This window comes from Megalops cyprinoides, chromosome 4, assembly GCF_013368585.1.
Source record: "Megalops cyprinoides isolate fMegCyp1 chromosome 4, fMegCyp1.pri, whole genome shotgun sequence".
NCBI lineage: Eukaryota > Metazoa > Chordata > Actinopteri > Elopiformes > Megalopidae > Megalops > Megalops cyprinoides.
In genome coordinates this window covers 9,745,563-9,768,432 of record NC_050586.1, presented here as the reverse complement: position 1 = coordinate 9,768,432, position 22,870 = coordinate 9,745,563, and the positions used below count along the sequence as shown (strand labels likewise).

The following is a 22,870-nucleotide window of genomic DNA, read 5'->3' as shown; positions in this document are numbered from 1 at the left end:
TTAAGCTGTTACATTCAGTTGGTTGTATAGGTTTTTTATTGTGTCTGGTGTTAGTGAATTAGACTATCAGTCGCATTTAAATAGAAAGAAAATGACAGTTCAGAATGAATGGAAACTTGAATATAATATGAATTGTGCATTTTAGGGAAACTGCAAAATACACACAAACAATAATACAAAGAAGCCAGTGACAAAAAATATACCTCTCTTGAGCATGTTTCTGTGTAGTATGACTACTTATATGTGAGCGTGATAATGTATTCACATTCAGTGAAATCAGGGAGATGTGAGACTATTTGTAAAACACAGACGTTAAGTATTGTGATGAATTGTACCAAGTTGTGTGGAGGGAGGCTTTGTTTTGGTATATTGTCTCAGACAGAGACAGGCGATGAGGTGGAAGTAGAAACATTGCCACCAAGGGACACAGAGGATGACTTTGTTCTCTGATTGTTAAATCTTGTATTGCTCACCCTGGACCATTGGGGTTTTCATTTGTCAAACCGAAATCACAGTGCCTTTCCTTAAGCTGAACAATACCTCTTGAGCGCAGCTGCGTACTTGTTTTTCCCTGCGAGAACAAATCTCATCTCAGTTTCTTCAACTGACCAATGGCTCCGCGATTATTTTTATCATATTTTCAACAGACTGTTCGCGGGACTGGCCAGGTTGTCTCTTGCAATTGTTGCAACTGTTACTTGTTTCAATTTCTAATGGTGTTGTGGCTTCAGCAGGTGCTGAAATCACTTTACAATGCAGTATTGGCATTTAGCAGATGCCCTTATTCAGGGTGGCTTATACAGTTTACAGCTTTTGCGTGTTATCCATTTATCCAACTGGATATTTACTGAGGCAATTGTGGGTTAAGTGCCTTGCCCAAGGGTACAACAACAGTGCCCTGGTGCGGAATCAAACCAGGAACCTTTGGGATACGAGCACCGCCCCTTACTGCTATGCTACACTGCCACCCCTATTTTAAGTAGAAATGATGTGAAACCCTAACTTAAGTATAAATTACATATAAGAAATCAGAAAAGGGCTCTCAACTCTGCTTTAAGGACAAAGCATGCTGTACTTGGATTGGACTTCTCACTTCATATGTTGGATTAGAAAAGCGCTTGGGAAGAGCTCACAGGTACCTGTCCCCTGAGAATGGACAGTTTCTGGCTCTCTCGGCTGGCTCAGCGTGAATACAGATGGGGTCAAGTGGGCGCTGTGAATCACAAATCCCTCGCTGATTTGTAAATTGTCACGGCGGTGATTTACAAGGCAGGGGAACAAGAAATGAAATCATCCTCCGGCCCAGCGAGGAGGAAGAGGAGAGGCCGACGAGAGCGTAATCACGCGCTGGATTGCTCTCGAGGACAAGGGCGGACCCCGCTCCAACGGTGATTACAGCTGTTTTACACATGCAGTGTTTTCTTCCCCATTGCACGTGTGAAACGCCAAATGGAGCATCTCATTCTTGGCCTCAGAAGCCACCTTGGCCCACGGCTGTTGGCAGTTTAACATTTTGGCCCCTGATTTTGTTTTTGTTTTTTCTTTAGCTGTTAGTGTCCTTTTTAGTAGCTGTTTCCGACACTCTCCTGATTTCCCGATTTATCCTTAACGCAGAGCGCACATTCACACCCAATTAGAACTGCATAGCATATGTTCTATACACATGTATTAAGATGCTAATGTTATTCCTAATATTTGAAAACATATTTAGCTTGGCATACATTCGTGGATCCATATTGTTACACAGACGCATGAAATCTAACCTTGAGAATTTAAGATCTCTCTGGCATGTTATTACTGTGTGCTTACGTTTATGTTTTAGCTTCAGAGTAAAGATAAATAAACTACCCATCTGGAGAGCATGGATAGGGATTATTTTATCTCATTTCAGTACAGATTACATGTTTGCTAATTGTTGTCTCATAGCGGAAGCAGTGGCAGCAAAGGAAACTGTAAGTTTATAGTATATTGCCACTATTAATGTCACCTCTGTGTGATGCTGTCAGTGGTTTAGAAGGTGGTGTGTGTGTGTGTGTTTAGATGTGTCTGCAAGCGCCTGTGTGGGCTGGTGTTGGTGGGTGGATCTGTGTGTGTCTGCATGTTTTTACATGGAAGCAAATTAGTGGCTAATTAGAAGCAATGTGGTGTTGTAAAACTTAAATTCTTGTGAAATTCAGAATGATCAGAATTAGATTTGATTGGCATTTCATGCTTTTAATGATAATGTTTGTCAACTCTTCTGATTATGCGCATGAGAAAGGCAAGGGGAAACCTCACAGACTGTAGGCATGAATAGAAGTGATTTGAGGCCAGACCGGATATTCTGCCGTGTAATTGACAGAAAAAAATTTGTAAATCAAGTGAATGGCCGACTGATTAATTCATTTCTGGTCAGTGAGTAGGGTCAGAAAACCCTCGGATTCTTAAATTATTCTGCCACAAATGAGGTGGATGTTCCTCATGCCAATAGCAGTAATTTCACCCATCCCAACCTTGAGTTCTGTAGCAGATTAAGTGTGTACAACCCCCCGGGGGGCGGAGAAGGGAGAGAGATGTACTCTCAGGCTTGAACTGTTTTTCATATTTGAGTGACGGCCCGCCAACAGCTGACATGAATCACCGCCATCTCTTTCAGCGCGGCCATCTGGCTGTGACGTGAAATCAATGGTGCTACTCAGGACCCCTTCAGAGAGGATATCCTCAGGACGCTGGTGCTGAGAGAAGGAGATATATAGACCGAGGCTTCTTCCAAAAGCTCCAGCAGCTGCCAGTCAGAGTGACCATTCCTCTGGACTGTGTAGACAGTAATAACCTGAGTGTGGTCTAGTTGTCAGCCAACTGGACCCATAGCAAAAAAAGGAAAGGTTGTAAGCATATTCTGATGTTTCTCTTCTTTGTTTTTTTTTTTTTTTTCCAGTGGCAGACTGTCGAGGCATCCTTGAAGGTTTACAGAGGTTTTCAACCACCACCACGTACCTCCCCGTAACCTACCAGGTGCTGAATGCGGAGTCTGCCTTCTTCCTGAAGGAGGCCAACCAGGACATCATGAGAAACTCCAGCCTGCAGTCACGCACTGAGCCTTTCTTCATATACCAGGCCCGAAAGATGCCTTCAGTGAACGCCAGCTACGGGCCCATTTCTGTGGAGCAGCCTGTCAACCTGGAGCTCCTGCAGAGCCCCAATGCCTTTGTGGCCTCCTCCATGTTCACCTTCAACTGGAAGGTGCAGACCTTCATCATCAGCGACAGGATCTACCTGAGCAAGCCCAAGGTGCAGGTGCTCTTCTACGTGGCGGGCAGGGACTGGGACGACTACAGCACCATCGACAAGCTGCCCTGCGTTAAAATGTTTGCCTTCCACGAGACCCAGGAGGTGCGAGGCACCTGTCGCCTCAAGGGGGAGCTGGGTCTGTGCGTGGCGGAGCTCGAACCCCTGGCCAGCTGGTTCAGCCCTCCCAGCGTGGTACCGGGTCGGCAAAGGACCCCGGGGTTGCCCGAGGGAACACCCGTGGAGCTCTATTACATGCTGCAATCCTCCGAAAGTGGGGACTGCAGCGCGGATGACTCCCGGAAGGGCAACTCCATCCGCTCGGACCAGGACGGACTGTTTGGCTCCTCCACCTCCTCCCCCATGAAGAGGATCGGGAGCGTGCGGTTGTACCAGAGCTCCGCCTCCCTGCCCCTGAAGGAGGTGAGGCTGGATAGTAACTTCATGGTGCTGCTACCCTCCAGACCCATCAGGCAAAGGGATACTGTCACCGCCTTCCTCACCACGTCAATGTTCTCCGCCGTGGAAATGTTCACCCTCAGGTAAGGTCCTGCGCCACCATGCCTGACTGACAAGAAAATTATACCAGCACATGGTGCTTTTAGGGGGGGGGGGGGTGAAATGGCCTTGTCAGAACGAAGTCAAGGAAAAAAAGTTTGGATGTGTTTAGTTTGACCAGAGGTGTACTTAAAGGGCTGGTTATATAATCCTGACGCAATGCATGTGAGTTTGTGAGAGGTGACTACTGCTAGTTCGGGGGTAAACTGAGAAGCACTTGGCCTCTGTCCCACTGTCTCACTCGCAGTTTTGTTTGTGAAATGGGATCAGTCCAATAAACAAACTACAAGGCACTTAGCTCAATTTTTCAGAGCTCCTCTGACTCGGCAAATCAGGAGACAAACGTCTTTATTCAAGGGAAATCATCTGATTCATTGAGCTCTGGGTACTAATTAGAATGTGCAGATGAGACTAAGTGATTTAGATAATTAACACACAATGCAAATGAGGATGTAATTAATTAAAATGCATTTCCATTAGCGTAATGACTGCAAGCCTGATCTTAATCGCGGTGGGTGAAAACATTTGTAAACCATAAGAGATGCAGTAACATAGGGTCATACCAATTTGTCAACATGTGCAAATGCGAATAGCACAAAAAAGTCTCTGCAACCGTTTTCTGCTCAGGGGAGTGTAAACTTTGAAGTTTAAGCTTGGAGTGTGATTTTTTTTTGGGAAGATATGAATGTGAGCTTTTTAAGACAAATTGTTACGGAAAGCTTTCTCTTCCTTGTTGCCTGGCTGTTATTTTTTTGTTTGTTTTGTTTTTCATGGTGTAGATGGTGTAATGGTGTAATATGTCCTCAGTTCCGCATTGGTAGCATACTAATGTTGCTTGACTAGAATTTAAGCATTCAATCGTACACATTCTGATCATCACATATCGACTTCAGAATAGATTTTTTCTTGTAGGATGCACGGGGCATGTGATTTTCCTGAGAGTTTTTTGGAAATATATTTTTGATATTAAGTATATGGTGTTTCTGAATGTGCCAAGTTTTCTGGTGTCTTCTATGCATTGATCCCCCCCATGTAACCTCTATAAACTTTTTTCTCCATTAATAACTTTTGCTGTTATTTGCGTTACTTTTTTTCTTGAACACATTTTGGTGGCTTTAGTGATCATAATAATCACAATTCACAAGGGAAATTTAAGGGAAATTATGTTCTGAAAAAAGGAAAACACTTCCATTCATTTGTAAGTCAACCTTAAGTGTAAATGTTGATTGAGTGCATGGCTGTGTCTAAGAAAAACGCCAGCACCTGTACTTCCTCCATTTGATATTAACGTAAATTTCCATTAAAAAATGTTTACAGCATGAATTCTGCAGAGGTTTTGGGCTTATTATTGAATTTTAGCCTTACTTTTCATCACTGTAAAAAATTTCTTGATCAACGCTCCAAGTTGCTTTCCCCGGAGATGCAGACTTCAGTGTTTTTTTGGCAGCGCTCAAATGCTGTGCGATCAATAGTTTGTGTCTGCCAGCTGAATACTGCTGATATGGAGAGGCCTGTGGTTTTGGGCTCCAGCGTGCAGCCAGGTGATAAGCATGTCCCCACGTTTTGGGGGCGTCTAAGCAGCCAGACATCAAATGGTTTGGATCTCTTCATTGGCCCCATCATAATCTCGCTCCTGCTCCACGGACCAGTGTTTATCGAGATTGGCTTCCTTCATCTCTGTCAGGGACATACAGTGTACGTGAAAAAAAACGCCCCATTGGAACCCCAGTTCCAAATTCAGTTTTCTGTATCGTGGGAGCCATCTTGTGCCAATGTTTTGTTTGTATATTTGTTTGTTCTTAAAGGTTATTGTTGACTGATCCTTCAGCTGAGTGGTTGTGCCCAGTGGTTCAGCATCTGTCTGCACTGGTTATCAGTCAAGTAGCATCAGCTGTTGAGGCAGCTAATGCTTTTGCACCATACCTGGCTTAATACAGGAAACAACTACTGTATAGTATATCAGTGTAGTGTTTTTATTGTTTGAAGTCTAAGAGAACAATTTCTTAGTGAGATGGTGTTTAAGGTCACACCGTGTTTTGAAACACGGGGGCTGTCATAACAGAATAGTGCTAATGTTACTGGAAGGGATTTTTTTTCAACTGTGACTGTGAGGATGATGCTGAACTTTACCAGTGATGCTGTTTATTTTCAACAGATATAAAATTCACTAGTTTGTGGGTGAGCCATTCTTCATCATTATACTTCTTAGTTGTTTAATAACCTTACTTTTGTGCCAGGTGGAATAAATGCTGCTGTTCCTGCGTATAATAGCTCAATTAATCAAGAAAATTAGCCCACTTGAATATGAAAAGCAAGGGAAAAAAAAAACTGTGTTGCAAATATGAAAATCTACTTCCTTCGTAACATGAGAATTGTGGAGTAGGTGGACAGGGTAATTTTAAAGACATTTCAAAACACAGCTTTGATGATAATCCAAGCATTGATGGGCTCAGTTGCTATACATGGCAATTCATTTCAGGCATCTGAGATGTAATGTCCATGCCCTGTCTCTCAACTGAGAACAGGTTGTGGATTCTATGGCAGCTGTGTGGCCACAAAGTGCACCATAATGATGCATAATACAGTAATAGTCATTCTCCTATGACAGCACTGATGAATATTTAATTGTGCTTCCTTTGTGATGAGAACATGAAAAGCTGCATGGAGTTTCTGTATAGTAGTTTCTGAATTTCTGTGTCCTGCATAGCTTATTAAGACTTGAGATCCGGTGGATGTACTGCTTTCAAGTAGTGCGAGGGTGAGATGTTAAAATTATATAAAAGGTTGTTTAATTTACACACTCTGTTTTAGCCAATTTCTCACCAACAACAACAGACCGCCTCAGAATCTTGAACAAACCTCAGAGCTTAGTCACAAATTATACCACATCGCCATTTCAGCTGTGTCAATACCATTGTTATGTGCATTGCTGAGGAACATACAAATGCAGGCTTACTCCAATCGCTGTAGAGTGTAACACTTTCTGAGGATGTACGACAGCTGGAAGCTGGATCTTTTGGAGGAGAAAATCTCCTTGTTTGAACTGATTCATATTCAGTTTAAACAGTGGCTCTTCGCAATATACCGCCCCCCCCCCCCCCCCCCCCCCCCACACACACACACACCTCCCCCCACCCCACTCTTAGATTGTCTTGTGCATGTTTACTTTGAAAGCATACACATTCTCCTCATCTCACAATCAATAATTAATTAGCACTTTGCAAACCGGGAAACTCATTCACAGACAGTATTTTAATTCAGTGCTGCGCATGCCAGCGCCGAAAGCAATCACGGGCTGCCTACGGAGAACAATCTACTCTCTCCTGCACCATGCTGGCTCTTAATACTTCACCCCCTGTGAATTCGTTTTTATAAGAAGACGCAGAAAGAGCTGTGACGGGAGCCGAGACAGAAGCTAATTCTGTTGTTGTTAATGACCGATCATCGTCCTAGTCTTTGGGCAAGGCAGAATGTTCATACATGAAGGCTCACCTTGAGCATTCAGTGATGTGCGCGTGGCGTTGTAGACACAGCAGGTCTCAATTCAGCTGCATGTGCATTGTGTATCTGGACCACGTGTTTACTATGGTGGAGACAAAGGCGTCAATGCATGTTTTTTTTTTTAAATGCTGTCAGTTGACAGGATGTAAACATCAGTTTTTAAGGGAACCATTATTGTATGTAATTAGATGGCTTCCTCTGAGAAAATCATTCTGAAGAATGCAGCACAGCACCCTCTTATTTTACCTTACGTGCTTGGTTATGTCAGTTGGGTGGAGTTTTAAGCCCCTCTAATATACTTCCAACGAAGCTTTATGTTTGGAGAAATTCCTACATCAACGATTGTAACACTGGAAACTGAACGAGAAAGGAAAGGAGTTGAAAACTTAATTTGAATGTGATACGTGATGTCATACATTACTACTCATTGTAGCAGGCAGTTAAAGGTGAAAGTAAAAAAGTTGAGTACATTCACGGACTTAGCCTTAGTGTATGTTAGTAAAGTGTAATATCATATATAGTATGTGTAGCATTCTGTATGGATATCTGTAGCTGTCTTAGAAATTGATTAGCTTGCACAGTGCAAATACATGTTATTTATAACTTACTGAGAATAACTTTCTGTACTGAACATGTATTCATAGCCTGTACCACAGCTAGTGTTTATATGCCTTAAGTGACAGCATATTGACTGATGTTGAATTTTGATCTTTCCTTCTGAGAAGCTGGATAAGGACAGTAAAGAACAAGAACAGTAGCAATAATAATATCAATTGTTATTATAATTATTATAATCGTGGCATGTAAGCTATAGTTTGTTTTCATAGCATTCAATATTTGTACATACGCTTCCTTGCCATTGACAAACAAGCCCATGGGTTGAACATTGGTTTGAATATCATTCGGACATTATAGGACACAGCCAAACAGTGTCAAATAACAAATCCAAAAGCAAAACTAGCAAAGGCTTTGAACACAATGAAAACCCAATATTTTGTTTTAGATATTTGCCACTAGCTTAAATACATAAGCAGACATACACTAATGGTCAAATGATCAGTTGAAAATGCTGGATGCAAGCATACATGTCGATCAGGTTTTTGAAATGTTCTTATACTAAAAAACCCTGTTTTATCAGCTACTACTGTATATAAAAGCTTGATAAAATCAGCTGAAAACCAGCAGCATGTTTAAATGCCACAGCATTTACGTTATGACTGCAAAAATATTCAATAATTCTATCTCACATTTTCCAACCATCTGGTTTCCTTTTAGGCCGATCGTTCTTTCCCATCAAAAACGGAAAAATCTCTCCGCCTGTACACCTCGGGAATGTTGCTCGGTGCGTTCCCCATTGACCTAACTCTATCATGTCTCAGCAGTCCTCCTCTATCACTTGGATAATTGTCATCAGGTCGTAAGGCCGAGAGTAAAACATCCATATAGTACATAGATCACATTTTTCATGGTATCCGTTGTAGATATATTCTGGAAATGATATTTAGGTTCTTACCATGCTCAGGGGTCCGGCAGCAATAATGCACCTTTGTATGATCCTGATAAACTGCAACAAATTGTGTGCTTTTTCCGCTTATGCAACCTTCTTTGGAATTGCCAACTGCACAAAGGGGTTGTCTCACTGTGAAAACCCCTGCAGTCCTTTAGGAGTGCTGAAGTGAGCCAAGTGCAATCCTCCAATGCACTCGTGTGGCACCAACAGCTAATTTTCCCACCTGTCACCACAGTGAAGTGGATGACCATAGGAGGATGGGCACGTCTCCATCGATGTCATCCGAGTGACTGTCAGGCACCTGCTGAATCACAGCGTGCTCGACAGTGGTGAGGTGAGGGAACCCTGCCGACATACCCCCCCCCTTTTCTCTGGCAGAATGAAGCTAGTTTATCCTTCTGCTGTAGGCCCCTGGCCATTGTTGACTCATGACACAACTGGGATCAAACTCAGGACTCAGGACGTAGGGCTCAGCCTGCAAGATGAGCACCTTGCCAACTGAGCCACTTTGGAGCAAAAAGTGGTACTTATCCGGTTCCCAAACCACTGCTATGTAGTTTTCTGCACCTCATCTTAATGTCATAGATTTATTAAACAATGGTTAGGCATAGGCATTTTAGGTGGATATTTCTCACTGCATACACAAGAAGTGTTCTATTATTTTGGTAGCGCTGTTGTGAAAAAAAAAGTTCCAATTAAAAATGAACACTGAAGTGACATCCACGCATGGAAGGAACAAAAAATAGACCATATAAATATTCAAATAATTCTAATCTGAGCTCATTAACATAATTTGTTTTTGCTATCATTGTAGTACTGTAATTAGACTTGTAACAAGTCATTGATAATTTATTATGCCTCCTATTTAGACAGCTCTCTATGCAAATGAAATGAAGGAAAGGTAGGAATGTGATTTAAAAGCTTTTTTATCCTAGGGACATACAGAAAAAGACAGCCCCAGCTCTAGATGGAAATGCCCTGTTAAATATCAAGAAGCCAAGGCTATGGTTTTACATTACCCTTTAATTAATGGTTTGCCAGACAACAGATTAACTTCCGGATTTAGATCAATGTAAACACTGACTTTTAAATGTCTAGCTTGCATTATAAAAGCCAATTCCTCTAATGTAAGTCAGAGAATGGCAAAACCTCTGAAGAAAGGGTGGTGTTTGGGGGTGGGGGTGGGGGGGGGGGGCTTCCAGACCATGGTGGTTGTGGGGCCTTTGGTTAATATCAGCAGGGCGTCTTTGTTGTGAGACGTCGGAGACGTCAGTTCCAAACGCCAAGATGAATAGACGCGTGGGGTCTTAAGGGATTCAATAACACAATGGAGTGCGCAGTGACAGACGCTCAATAGAGCGGCGGCATTATGAAGTCGTTATTGAGGGGTTCTGCTCCTCTGGAGCACCCTGTGCAATCCATGCCCGTGCTATCACCCCCCCCCCCCCCCCAATTCGCTCAGCTGACTCGGCGGGAAAGAGGCTTAAGAGAGACATATTAAAACGGGGAGCCTGACGGTAGGGCTTCAGATCACCAGCGATTTTAGGCAATTATCTTTTCACAGAGTGGATGTCTCTGTCAAAGTTTAATGAATTACTTCAAACTGCGATCTTTCTTTTTTGGGTTTAACAGTTGGAGTGCCAGGGTTCAGTTGGGCTATGGACATTTAGGCTCATAATACTCACAAGGTGTAATATTGTTGGCGTATGCCACGAGCAACAGAGTGTTTCCCTGTTTTGTTTGAAATACTAGCTGTATTACATCCCAAAGGCAGATATTACGAACTGAATCTGTCGTTTTCCCTGCATGTGCATGTGTCTACTTGTTGTTTGTGTAGATAACCCTGTGTGTGTGCACATTATTACAGGTATTGAATTCTAAAGCTTGCATTGCATGGTGGATATCAATTGGCTCCACCAATTGTGTGTGCTCACTGTTATTGCACTTCATAATGTGTGCAGATGGTCAATGGTGAGCAAATAGGTGAAGGAATGGCTTAACCAGTCTGGAGTGGACTGGAGTCTCATAAGCAAACTGGGAAAGGGGGTGGTGGTGTGGGTGGGGAGTGTTCTTGAGGGAGTGGGAGGGGTGTGTGGGGGCGGCATTTCTTTGAAGGGAGGGACGTCCTGATGTCCTGTGTGTGTGTGTTTGTGTGTGTGTGTGTGTGTGTGTGTGTGCGCGCACGTGCGTATGTGTGTGTGTGTGTGTGTGTGTGTGTGCGTGTGAAGGCTGTGGGCAGGACAGGTGAGAGGTTGGGGCTTCCTGCCAGGAATGTCCAGTGAGCATCTGCACAACCAGATTTACTGGTGCATGTCTCATTCAGCACCACCAAAATTATCTTTCATAAAAAAAAGCCAAAACAGAAAGTCCTGGAGCATCCTCCAGGATGGTCTACTGTTTAACATATGTTCTGGTTTTGGTCTGAAAGGATTAATCTCCCCAGCTATTGAAGTACATGCAGGTGTGTTTCCATAGTGATCTCAGCATAGGTCAGGCAGTAGTATTTGTTAGCATTTACTCTGGCCTTGAGGTTCATTTCAGTTCTGTTCTCAAAGCAACTGTGCCAGAATAAGTTGTGTTTTTGGTCATGTCGGGTCTGGATAGGCAACTATGGGGCACAGTACAAAAAGGACTTTTTTCGAAATTGTTGTGGGGCATGTCTATGGAATGTATACTGACCTGATCATTCATGAAGACATGTCAATGTATTGAATCCTATGTAAAAAAATACAACACTGGATAACTTGACATTCACCTTATTTTGGGAGAAAAAGATAATGGAATCTCAGCTAATAGGCTCCTGGGTGACCTGCTGGAAGGAATGGGGCTGTGCAGCATTTGTTGACCTTACTCACATCAGTGGCCTGGGCGGTTTGTTCCTCTGCCTTTTGAGCATTATTTCATTTTGGATCGTGTCTGCATTTGTTCAGCCGTTTCTTTCAGGTGGTCACGGAGAGATCGTTGCATTTTCAAACGATTGAATTGCTGAGCTCTTTTCATTTGCGGCCATCTGCCCCCTGTTTGTCAAGGATATATCCAACAGATAATTTCTTCCCTCTCTCTTGTTCTTTTTCTCAAGGCTGTCTTATGTTCATCCCCATGCCCCTCTTTTTGCTTCAGGACATTTTAATGCCCTTTTACCTTGTACGAAACACAACTTTTTTTTTAACTAGCATTGTATTAAACACATAACAGCATATGCAAGTTGATCAATAAAAAAGAAACGACCATGACAGATGCCTCACACTTTTCAGACTGTTTCATGCAATTGTAATCAGTGGGGTTCATTCTGGGATTCAAACCCACAAACCCTCCTGAGAGAGGCACGATTTTGAATTATTCACTGAAAAAGATCCAGTGAATAATCACACCCTTATCTTCACTCCAGGGGCTGAGATTATGTGTTGGACACAGGCAACATTCATACACTCAACAGCCCATGAATGATAACAAGCCGGACACAGACACATTCATTTCTCTGCTGAGATTATGGAGAGCCGTTAAAAGCCTTCCGATGACATCTTGGGTGAGCAAACCCTTGTTTTAGTAATTGCGGCTCGAGTGTCATTATCATGGCATATGTCACATTTAACTAGCCAAACTGATGTGGCACTTAAAGGTTGAGCCATCTGTGGAGTGACTTAATAGATGTAATGTGAGTGTGTGTCTGATCTAGCTCATTAGAACGGCCAGGAAGGTTGAATGACTGCGTGGCATGGAGTGGGGTTGGGGGGTGTTTAATTTGACAGGTGAATGAATGGTACTGCATCCCCCTTGCTGCGCATCATACTGAGATCTCACCTGGGCAGTTGATTTTCTTTTCCTGCCTGTGAGCGGCACCCACGTGGGCAGCAGTAGCTGCAAAACCAAATTAAAACCTCCAGAGACTGACTCATGACATTCCGAGCGTCTGCTGCTTTCGTTTCGCCGGCGTCGTCGAGAGAGGGCAAAGTGTACGGCGGTGCATATCGTCCGTGGTGAGAGGCCGCGCTCTCCAGCGGAAACGCTGCCTGTGAGTGTGGATGTTTCTGCTCAGACAACGCAGGCCCCCTTGCAGCGAGTACAGCCACTACTGAGGCCCGGGTCTTCATGTTGGGCATGGCATTAAACTCCAGATTTACAGTCTCCCGGTCTCTCCATGTTTTATAGGAAGTGAGCCGTTCTTAGTGATTGTGTTGGTTTTATTGCACGAGAACCAGGCCTGGAGAGCTAGAGGTGCCATAACACTGCGGTTCCCCGGCCCTCTTCTGCCCTTACTCTCCCCTAACAACTGGGGAGAGCTGCAAATGGCCTCCATTAAGGCAATCATTAAGGCAATTAGGTGAATTAAGTGCTCATACAGACTGAGAGTCTACCGTCAACACGGCTCTCCAAGGACCGGGCTGCGCAGCAAGATCTACATGGATGAAAAACGGTATTCCGTGATCGTCCCCGAGTCTGGAGCAGGGTGAGGGGAGTTGCACAGAGTGATGATGGGAAGAAAGAGGACTTAGATGAGCACAGGAGCAGCTAAGGAGAGAAATAAACAAAAGACAACTGGGTTTATGCTTACAATTTTATTGGGATGCTAAACCTGAGGGAAATGTAGATACAATTGTTATGGCAGCACATAAAAGCATGTGTATTTCCCGCCGAACATGGTAAAGCCAATAAAAAAAACAGCCCTACTACAGAATTGCATGCCTTTAATGCGATGCATATAAAAGAACATCCCCATGGTATTGGTATTAAAATGTAACACCGAGCCATGTCTGGTCAAGCATGGGTGGAGCGGGAATAAGAACAGTTTGTCTGAGGCATGTAAATAAGACTGATGTGTTACTGACTGTAGATTTTCAAGATTAGTCATTACTCATTTTGAAATAACACTTCACAAAAATGATTATCAACATGTAAGTAAAGTGAACAGCGTTCATGTTGTTCAAGCTCTGTTGCTATTATCCAGCCATTTTGGCAATGACTGTAAAGCCTTGGTAGCAAATACAAATAAACTTGACTTCCCTTGTGGTCTATATACTCTGTTTGGAGTTCTTTTGTACATTATTGCAGGTTTTATCCTCCAACATACGCTGTGCATTTGCCATTTCGGTCCTTTTGTGCTTCTATTGAAGCAATGCTTAGCAAGGGATTTGATGTGACGGTACATGTAGTGCCTCCCAAAGCTGCTCAAAGGAGAGCCCATTCTTCTGTGCCATGGGAGATTGAGGCCCTGCAGTATCGGTGCTAAATAAAGCTGTGAGAATAGTGAAATTCTGATCCGAGGGCCTCATTTTGCTGGGTCCCAATTATTTTGTGAGTCAGAGTGATCTTTCTTCCTTTTTCTTTTCTTTTTTTTTTCCAAGTGACACCAAACGGGACAGCACCTCCCCCCAAGTTGCTCTGCGGACTCCTAAGCGACAGCGGGAAAACCTTCGAGGTCTCCTCTCGCGGTCTGGCGTAGCTGGGCCCTGTTTCGATGGCCGCCATTCCCCTCACGTGTTCAATAACAAGGCAAGCGTGAGGGCAGGGTACGAGGTGTCAAAAAACGCGGCGGCCTTTTTCTGCTGAGCCTGCCTCCTTTTTTTTTTTGCGACGCGGCAGATTGGATGAGGCTTGCCGTCAATGCAGGGGCCGATATGTCACTCAGGTCCTGTTATCAAATAATCCCGGCATTGTCAGGCCTCTGAGGAATTCCACACGGACGATGTCAGCCCTTGACTTCAGGCCGTTCCTTAGTGCCTTTCTTCACCCATCCGCATCTTACTGCCGTTTCACACGGTGAAACGCTTGATCCTGTCTACATCAGAAGCGTTTACATATGCAGGCAGTGTTTTCCTTTGTTATAGAGACTTAGGCTGTAATTAAATCTATCCAAATTCCAGTTTGTCATTTGTCAAAAAAATGCACAATGTCATGAGCTTAGCAGGTAGTATCTGAATGAATAAAATGTCCTTGGAGCTCTTCCTCAGGCTCCTTGTATAAGGTTAAGGACATTTTTGAGCTCTTTATGTAAAAGCTAATTATTTTTCTTAAATGTATGTGTTTCAGATAACTCCCAGACATTAATAAGAGTAGCAATTTTGATAAGATTGGAAGGATGTTTAGTTTGAGATCTAAAATTATGCCCTTTTAATTGGTGAGTTAAGAAACATGTTTAGTGCAGCATCACAAACAAATGCCAGATTTAAGCAATTTGGCATAACTTTGGACATAACATCATTAAATTGCATTACAGTGTAAAAGTCAGTTTAGTCCTTCATTTGCTCTGAGTGTTTGCCGAGTTATTCGTTGAGTCCCTGTCATGTAGTTGAGCATGTGAGCATTGATATGTTGCTCCTTCCCTTACAGGTTAGAGTATACATGTTGAAAAGTAAGGAACCACGCTTTTCACTTTTTTGCAACTTAGTAACATCAGTGACATCAGTGTGCTGCTATTCCATTTCCCCTCTCTAAATTCATGAGAAATGAGTGAACAATGTCCATATGAGCTTGCAAACCTGGACAGGTGGTTGTGATGGCACATTTAAGCTTTTTGGCTTGTGGTGCAATGTTGATATTTCTTCCATTTTTTTTATTATTATTTTTGTAGTTTAAACTTGCAATTCTTCTCACTTTGTTCATGTCTGCCTCAAGTCAGGAATAAAGAGAAAGAAAAATTAGGGACTGAATAAGTGGAATTGGCTTGTTCATGTTGCTGCTATGTAAGCAGTTACGTTAACAACATTCAAACTGAGCCAGAGTGAGACCTTCATTACATTCTCAAGACAAAAAAAATCAAAAAAGAAAACTACATGCTCCCTATTTTCTCCCCCAGAGATGAAATGTCCCTGGATGGAACAAATAGAGCGTAGCTGAAGTTTTTAAGTAAAAATTTCTTGCAGTTTATTAAAAGAAAAAAAATCTATCTGGGATCATCCAACAGGGCTACCCTTGCAGAGAGTTTGGTATTGGAGAAACAACTATTTTAAAGGGTACTGAACTAACTGACAGAAATTCTTTAATGGTCCAGTCTCACATTGACTCAGCAGACCTTCAGCTCAGCTAAGCAAGGTCACTGGGATAAAATAGCTGATGTCTGCATTCACTCCAGATCTTTGCATCTGTGTAAATTAGAAAAAAAATACTTTGCACTTATTTCCTTTCAAAAGTATGGTAAGCCACAGACATTGAGATATTGATATTAAAGTTTCAGGTAAAAAAAGGAACTTTTCGCTTGGAGACAGTTATCGCAATTCATTGCAGGAGTTAAAAGCAGGATTCAGTAGCAGAAATGATATTTTCTGACAGGTAGGATTCCACTGCTTTTCCACATCTCTTTCAGCCTTTTGTCAGCTTTTGACAAAAATAACAAAAATTGGAAACCTTCACAAAATGTATTAGAAAAAAAGGAGTTTGTGAGTCTAGGCAGTCCAAATATAAAATGTAAATGTGAAGATACAGTGTAAAACCCATAACTCTCATTTGGCATTCCAATGACAAAAATAACAAAAATTGGAAACCTTCACAAAATGTATTAGAAAAAAAGGAGTTTGTGAGTCTAGGCAGTCCAAATATAAAATGTAAATGTGAAGATACAGTGTAAAACCCATAACTCTCATTTGGCATTCCAATGCTTGCAGGAAACATAGCATAGAACCAGACAAAACAAACTGTCACTCGACAGGTCAAAATTGATTTCATGACAGGTCTGTTGAGTGGCATTGCTGTGTTTTCAGTCTTTTTATTCCAAGTGTGGGGTATGCTTGCCTGTTGCCATCTAAAGATATAACATGCAGCATGCCTTGAGGGAAAATAATGTGTAAAAAATGTGTGTCATGAGTAAGGATGTGTGCATGCTTCCTAACACATTCTCATTTAAGGGTCCAAGGCAATAGCAGGCTAAAAAAAAATTACACCTCCCACCTGTCAGTCTTTAATCAAGACAAGGAATCAGCAGGACTGTATTCTATTGCAAAAACAACTGGCCTTTGAATGCGAATTTATTTCATTGATCAGGACTCTAGACGTCTGATAGCTAAATAATTGAAAATTCTGTCTCGCCCCTATTTTAAACCTTAAGATCATAGTGCAAACAGATCTCTAGTCTAGCAACGGTGACTGAAATAAGCAGAGACATCACACAGGCAGAGCCAAACAAAGCTGTCTTTCAACAGAAGTCACACTTTGTTTAAATCACTGAGGAAGCATTTGGACCAGTCGTTTTTTTTTTCCTATTTTTTCCAGCTGAATGATAACAGTATATATCTTCACCACGGTATATCGGTGACTAAATTAAGACCGGAAATAAAATTACATATGGGATATTTTTTTATTACAAAGTCCGTTTTATTGTAACGTGACCTTCGGGGGTTCTTAAAAAGAACGAGCAAGGCAGAGAAAGCCCAAGAAAGCTTCTGAAGCGCCTATTCAGTGCCCCAAAATGGTTTCTTGCCTTGTTTGTCTATTGATCCCCCTCTTTCTTCAGTGAAACCACCTGCTCCGCAGGGTCTGCGTCGTGCCTAACCTCTCTGCAGTTGGTGTTACTATCCATAATCAGTTCAGCCCTGGAGATGATGATCCCCCCCCTAGTCCCCCCTCTAGAGTCCCTCCTCTAAAAGTCAGATCTTCCAGGGTGATCCACCCCTCACCCAGAATCCCTCATTGAAATTCTGATGTTTATCGTGCCTGGCTGCAGACCAAGGTCAGCGCAGCCTTAACTGCGCTCTGCCGGGAGTGACCGGGCCTTGACAGGCGGCTGGGTGCGTTCTGTCCCCGCTGACCATCCGCGCTTTGGAAACTCCCTGACTTCCTGCCCCGCACTGACCTCTACTCTTGGATGATTTATTTAAAAGCAGCCCCATTATACTGCAAAGCACGGGAGAAAATCCAAATCCATCTGTCTCCCCCCCCCACACACCATTTTGCAAAGACTGTTTGGACTTTGCCCCTCTACAAAATAACCAAGTGACACATATTTTTTGAATCCAGTTTTTAGGCACGGTATCACGCAGTTAAGATTATGCCATGGTCTGTTTGATTGAGTGTCATTACGGGGAATAAAGGCATTGTTTGCTCGTTGTCATATTTGTTTTATGACAGGATCGTGTGGAGCGGGAGCTTCTAAATCTGTGCCAGTGTTTTTGGATGCGCTCAAACCCTGACTCATAATTAATCCGAATATATTGTGGGTGAGGAGAACGATGAAATAAAGAGGGGTTTTAAAGTCTGCTGTGTGGGACCGCAGATGTTTCTCAGTGCAGACAACAGTCTGACAGGAGCCCATTGTGAGCATGTAAAGTGTTAGCATGGTTTAATTCTATCATCAGGTGTGCATGCCATATGTATGAGATATCCAAATTTAGATCATTTTAGCTTGATCCCCTGCCAAATTCAAACAATATTACTGGAGAAGTATGGGACATCTTTTATGCCTCATTGGTGAAAACAAATTAGACTAATTTGTATATTGTATTATGTGCAATGTATAATATACGTAATAACCATTTTGTTCATGTGGTATTTTTAGCACAGTTTCTGCTAGGCCAAATTGTGATCTGTTTTTGCATGGTTTAACTTCCATTGAACTGTAACATAACTTACCGTGCACTGTAGGAGCCAATGGATGTTTCTGAAATCTGATTCCTGCCATTCTACTGCTCCCAGAGTGTGGTCAGATACTGGCCCCATGCTATGGGGGTGGTTTGGGTTGTATTGCACCCCCACACAGACCTCAGTGCACCCCCAGTTGTCTCCTTATATCCTGATGTCTACATAGTATTTATTACATTTATTTATTACAAGATATGACTTTTTGTGCCCCACGATGGCTTGCGATTGCACCCCTCTGTATTTTCTCCTGGCACCAGGCTTGGTCAGATATTAAACATTATGTCCACTGCAGACTGCTCAGTATGTTTTCATTCTTTTCCATGACCTCAGAGTCAAAGATCAAAAGCCTCGAGAAGCCAATGCATCAAGTGTGTCGATGCAGGCGAAAGCTCTTAAAGGTGTGCTGACACCCGAAATGTTGAAAAAGCTAGTTAAGGGTGAACCCCTGGGTTTCCAGCACCAGCATCAGCATTACTGTCATTAAGTTCACCCTTAACATCATTAAATGTTCCTAACAAGTTTGCATTTATTTTGAAAAAAGTAAATTAGTAAATAAATAGGACATTGCAGTAAAAGGCAGTAATGTGCTCACTAACACTAGGGCGGCAGTTTAGCGTGGTGGTAAGGAGCAGGGCCTGTAACTGAAAGGTTTCTGGTCCGATTCCCCAGTGAGGCACTGCTGCTGTAGGGGCAAGCTACTTAACCTACAATTGCAGTAGGTAACTATCCAGCAGTATAAATGGAGAGCATGTGAAAACTGTAACCGGTGTATCTCACTCTGGATAAGTAATGGATGGTAATGTACCACCTCACTTGATTTCTAAGGTTGGGACTCATAGTTAAATAATGGGCTAAGAAGCACATGTTCCTGGTTCTGAGGGAATGCGTATAGAGGACCGAACCACAGAGCAGTCCGGGCTGCTGGCCAAACGCTTTGGGAACATCAAGGATGCTTCTGGAACCAATTTTATTTGGAGGATGGTAAAGGCTGCAGCTGTAGTCACACGACTCGAACTTCAGATCAACATCTGATACATAAAATGCAGATCAGCGTTTGCCCCATTAGTTGGGCAAAAACGCTCTTAACAGCCACCCCCGCCCCGCGCCCCCCTGCCCTTCCTCATCGTGTGAAGAAAGTGATTGTCATTAGGTCCGCGGCTGCGACATCGGGGTGGTCCTCCAGATAGCCCCTCACACAGCAGCCTCTGTCATTTGAGAGAGGCTGGAGCAGCACCAAAGGGAACAGGGTGACAGGCTGACATGGATCAACAGCAAATGAAGCATGACAGGCAGTGAATGTTAATGACGGCCCGCTGCCCACACTCGGTCCGACAGCAGTGTGCTTTGTCCTTACCTCTGAATTTAAGCAAGCACTACGTTTTTTTTTTTAAGATACTTTCACAATACCCTGAGTTCGGTATTTGCTGACAGTAAAAAAAAATGTTGTTTAGGAAATGGAAAAAAAGAGCGTAAGGCATACATTTGTTACTGTAAGTTGAGGACTAAGCACATTATGGTAAGATGAAGTCCAGCTCTGCATTATGTCAGAGGTAAAGTGCCTTTTACAATAGGAGGATGCAAAATTTGAGATAGGGCAATGGTGTGGTGTGGAAGTGAAGGGCAGGGCCTGTAACCTAAATGTTGCTGGCTTGATTCTTAGACAGGGTGCTGCTGTTGTATCCTTAAGCAAGTTGTTTAACCCAACCTGCTTTGGTTAATTTATCCAACTGAATAAATTCATGATATGTACGTCCATCTACACAAGGATGTCTTCTAAGTAAATGGAATGTAATCATTCTTCAATATTTGGAGAGTAATAATCCTTAACTGTTTTTCTTTAAAACTTGGCTGTAGAATTATGATTATTAGGATGACTATCATCATTGGTGCTGGGTAGATTTTTGGCCATCAGCTGTTACAGAAAGGTGGGCATAAACATTTGTCACCCAAAATGTCAGTCTATCCAAAAGCTCCTTAATCACACATTGTTATGGAAAATTTGATTGTTAAACGTTGAGCAGGTAATTAAAATTTTGCAATGACATTGCAGCAGCTTGCCAAGTTGTGTGTGCCATTTTTTAATAATGCATTTTCAAATTTACCCTAGCAGATGTTGCTTGAGCTTCATTCATTAGATTTCTGGTTTCCATAGATACCACCCCCTCACAGGCAGTCACAGGCAATATGACTCTCTTTGATTCCAATGTTTTTCGTTTTTGTTGTAGTTTTTTTTTTTTCACTGAGGGTCAGAGCCAACATCTTTCGCTTATAAGTAGGAAAAAAAATCCCCACAGAGTGAATCTGGTCCAATTCCTAAAAGAGTCTTCGTAAAATTAATAAAATGAGGGACCAGGGGTGCAATTGGATGGCAGTTCTCAGTGCAAAGCCGTTGCTATTTCACAGTTTACATAGTTTTACTGTGCTGCTCTGTGCGGTCAGCGTGTTGCATGTACGCATGCTTCACACATCACCTTTATAAAAGGCATCTGCTTTGGGTGATCAGAAATGAACAGTAACTTGTGTGTTTCCTTGTTCCTTTTTAGTTGTCTGTTTTGCTCAGATTCACCCAAGAGCAGCATGATGGTATTTTTCAGAAAGTTTATGTTTATGCAGTTTATGCAGACTAATTGTTTTTGTCTTTTGTGGGTAAAAGCAAAGCAGAACTCTTGAAACAGGTTACTGCTTCGTAGACGCTCTCCATCTATACGAACCAGGCCCTTGAGTATACACCTTGCATACTAGATTTAGCGATACTCTACGTCTACACTGCACATTGAAAGATCAGGGACATGCCGTGTTTATACGATATTCATCAACCTTTATTTTATTTTTACTGGGGAGTCGTATTGCGATTAAACCCTCTTTTACAACTGACACCTGGCCAAGACAGGGCAAGGGCAGTAACTGTAGGATTTAATACCAGATGGCAGTGTTAGTAAACCTGACTCCCAGTGTCTGGGTCATCTGCCAGTGCCCTTGCAACCCTCAGCTCATTCTGAAGATATATGACTGGTGGCTTAGGACTGATATTTCTCTGCCAGTGGCCTCCATCCTTTTCTCATCGGATATAAAAAGAGGGAGTTGCTGATGCCAGCATCTTTTTTGTACCCCTGGCAATAGGGGGATCTGGATTGAGTGGGATGAGAGAATACATATATTTCAATACCCTCTTATGCTCTTTTGGTGTCAGGAATTATGGCAAATGAAAAAGAAATGTGCTTAACCAAGATGTAAGCATAATTAACCTTAACCTTGCATGTATATAAGCAAGGGCTCACTGCTTTGAAATGCTATGTAAGAATCTGACAAGTGGTTGTGTTCACATCAGGGAGCATAGAGTGTCCACAGGTGATGGTGTAAAAATTATTGCCATCAAGAAATGAATACCCTCAGTGTATATTTTAATAAATTAATTAAACATTGATCAGTCAATCAATCAATCAATCAGTTAATCAAAATGTACCAGAGTAGAGACACAGTAGAGACAATGGTCAATGTGTCCAGAACACTCAGCCAACAGAACTTTCCCTGCTTGGAATGATTACCATTGCAACAAGTAAATTGGTTGGAGCCAGAGAATGGTGTTGTGTTAAAGAAATTGACTGTGCAATATTTGGTCCTGAAGTGGAAAAAATATGCTAAGTGTACAGAGCTCCATTGACTGAATTCACCGAGGTGCAATCCACAGAAGGAACCATGCGCGGTGATTAGCAGAAACATAAACATGCACAGGATGTTCAGTGCTGGGTAGAATGATACCATTTTTAGGATTTCATCTCTTCATACATCTAATAATCACATTATTAATTTCGGCATTTAAGAAGCATGGTAAATCATTATTGTAACCTGATTACAATATTACATTACAATATTACACATTACAGTCCCTGTTGGTGTAATGGTCAGGCGTCCGAATACTTTTGTTGTCAATATATTGTGTCAAACAGTCTGAAACGTCCTCCAAGTTCACTGCAAGTTTCTTTTTTTCCCTCTTCTCCAGGACTAGTGTACATTAACATGGCATGTTGATTCATTCCGTGACAGGAGAGAACAGGATTAAATTTGTCTGTGTTGTTTCAATATTGGAGGCTGCTGTTCCACTATCTTGGATTTGATTTGACGATTATATTTTGCTCTGAAGTTATTGAACAATTTGTAAAATGTCAGTAAGCAGGAAAAAAAAAACTACAGACGATATGTGGTATTGCACATTTTGGTCACAGAGCATCGCTGGTGGATGCACTATGGTGGTGGGTTTTTTTGGAGTTTACATTAATTCTAATATTTCTTTCCCTCTGCATCTCTCTTTCTGCCCTGGGATTTTTTTACTGGAAGAGGAATGCTGTACAGCACTGTGGCATTTTACATGCGCTTCCAAAGTTTGTCGGGTTATTTAATGGGCTGACATTTTCAAAAGGTCACGGCCTTTCTTTGTTCATTTGGTGCCTCCAATGTCGATTTTTCACT

General features: G+C 42.4%; 1 protein-coding gene across 1 annotated transcript in view; it reads left to right on the top strand.

Moving 5' to 3' along the window:
* si:dkeyp-14d3.1 (transmembrane protein 132C) overlaps nt 1-22,870 on the top strand; it is a 139,939-nt gene that overhangs the window by 28,056 nt on the left and 89,013 nt on the right. Inside the window, exon 2 of the mRNA XM_036528061.1 lies at nt 2,918-3,809. Coding sequence (XP_036383954.1) covers nt 2,918-3,809 — 892 coding nt within the window. The remainder of the gene's footprint in view (nt 1-2,917; nt 3,810-22,870) is intronic.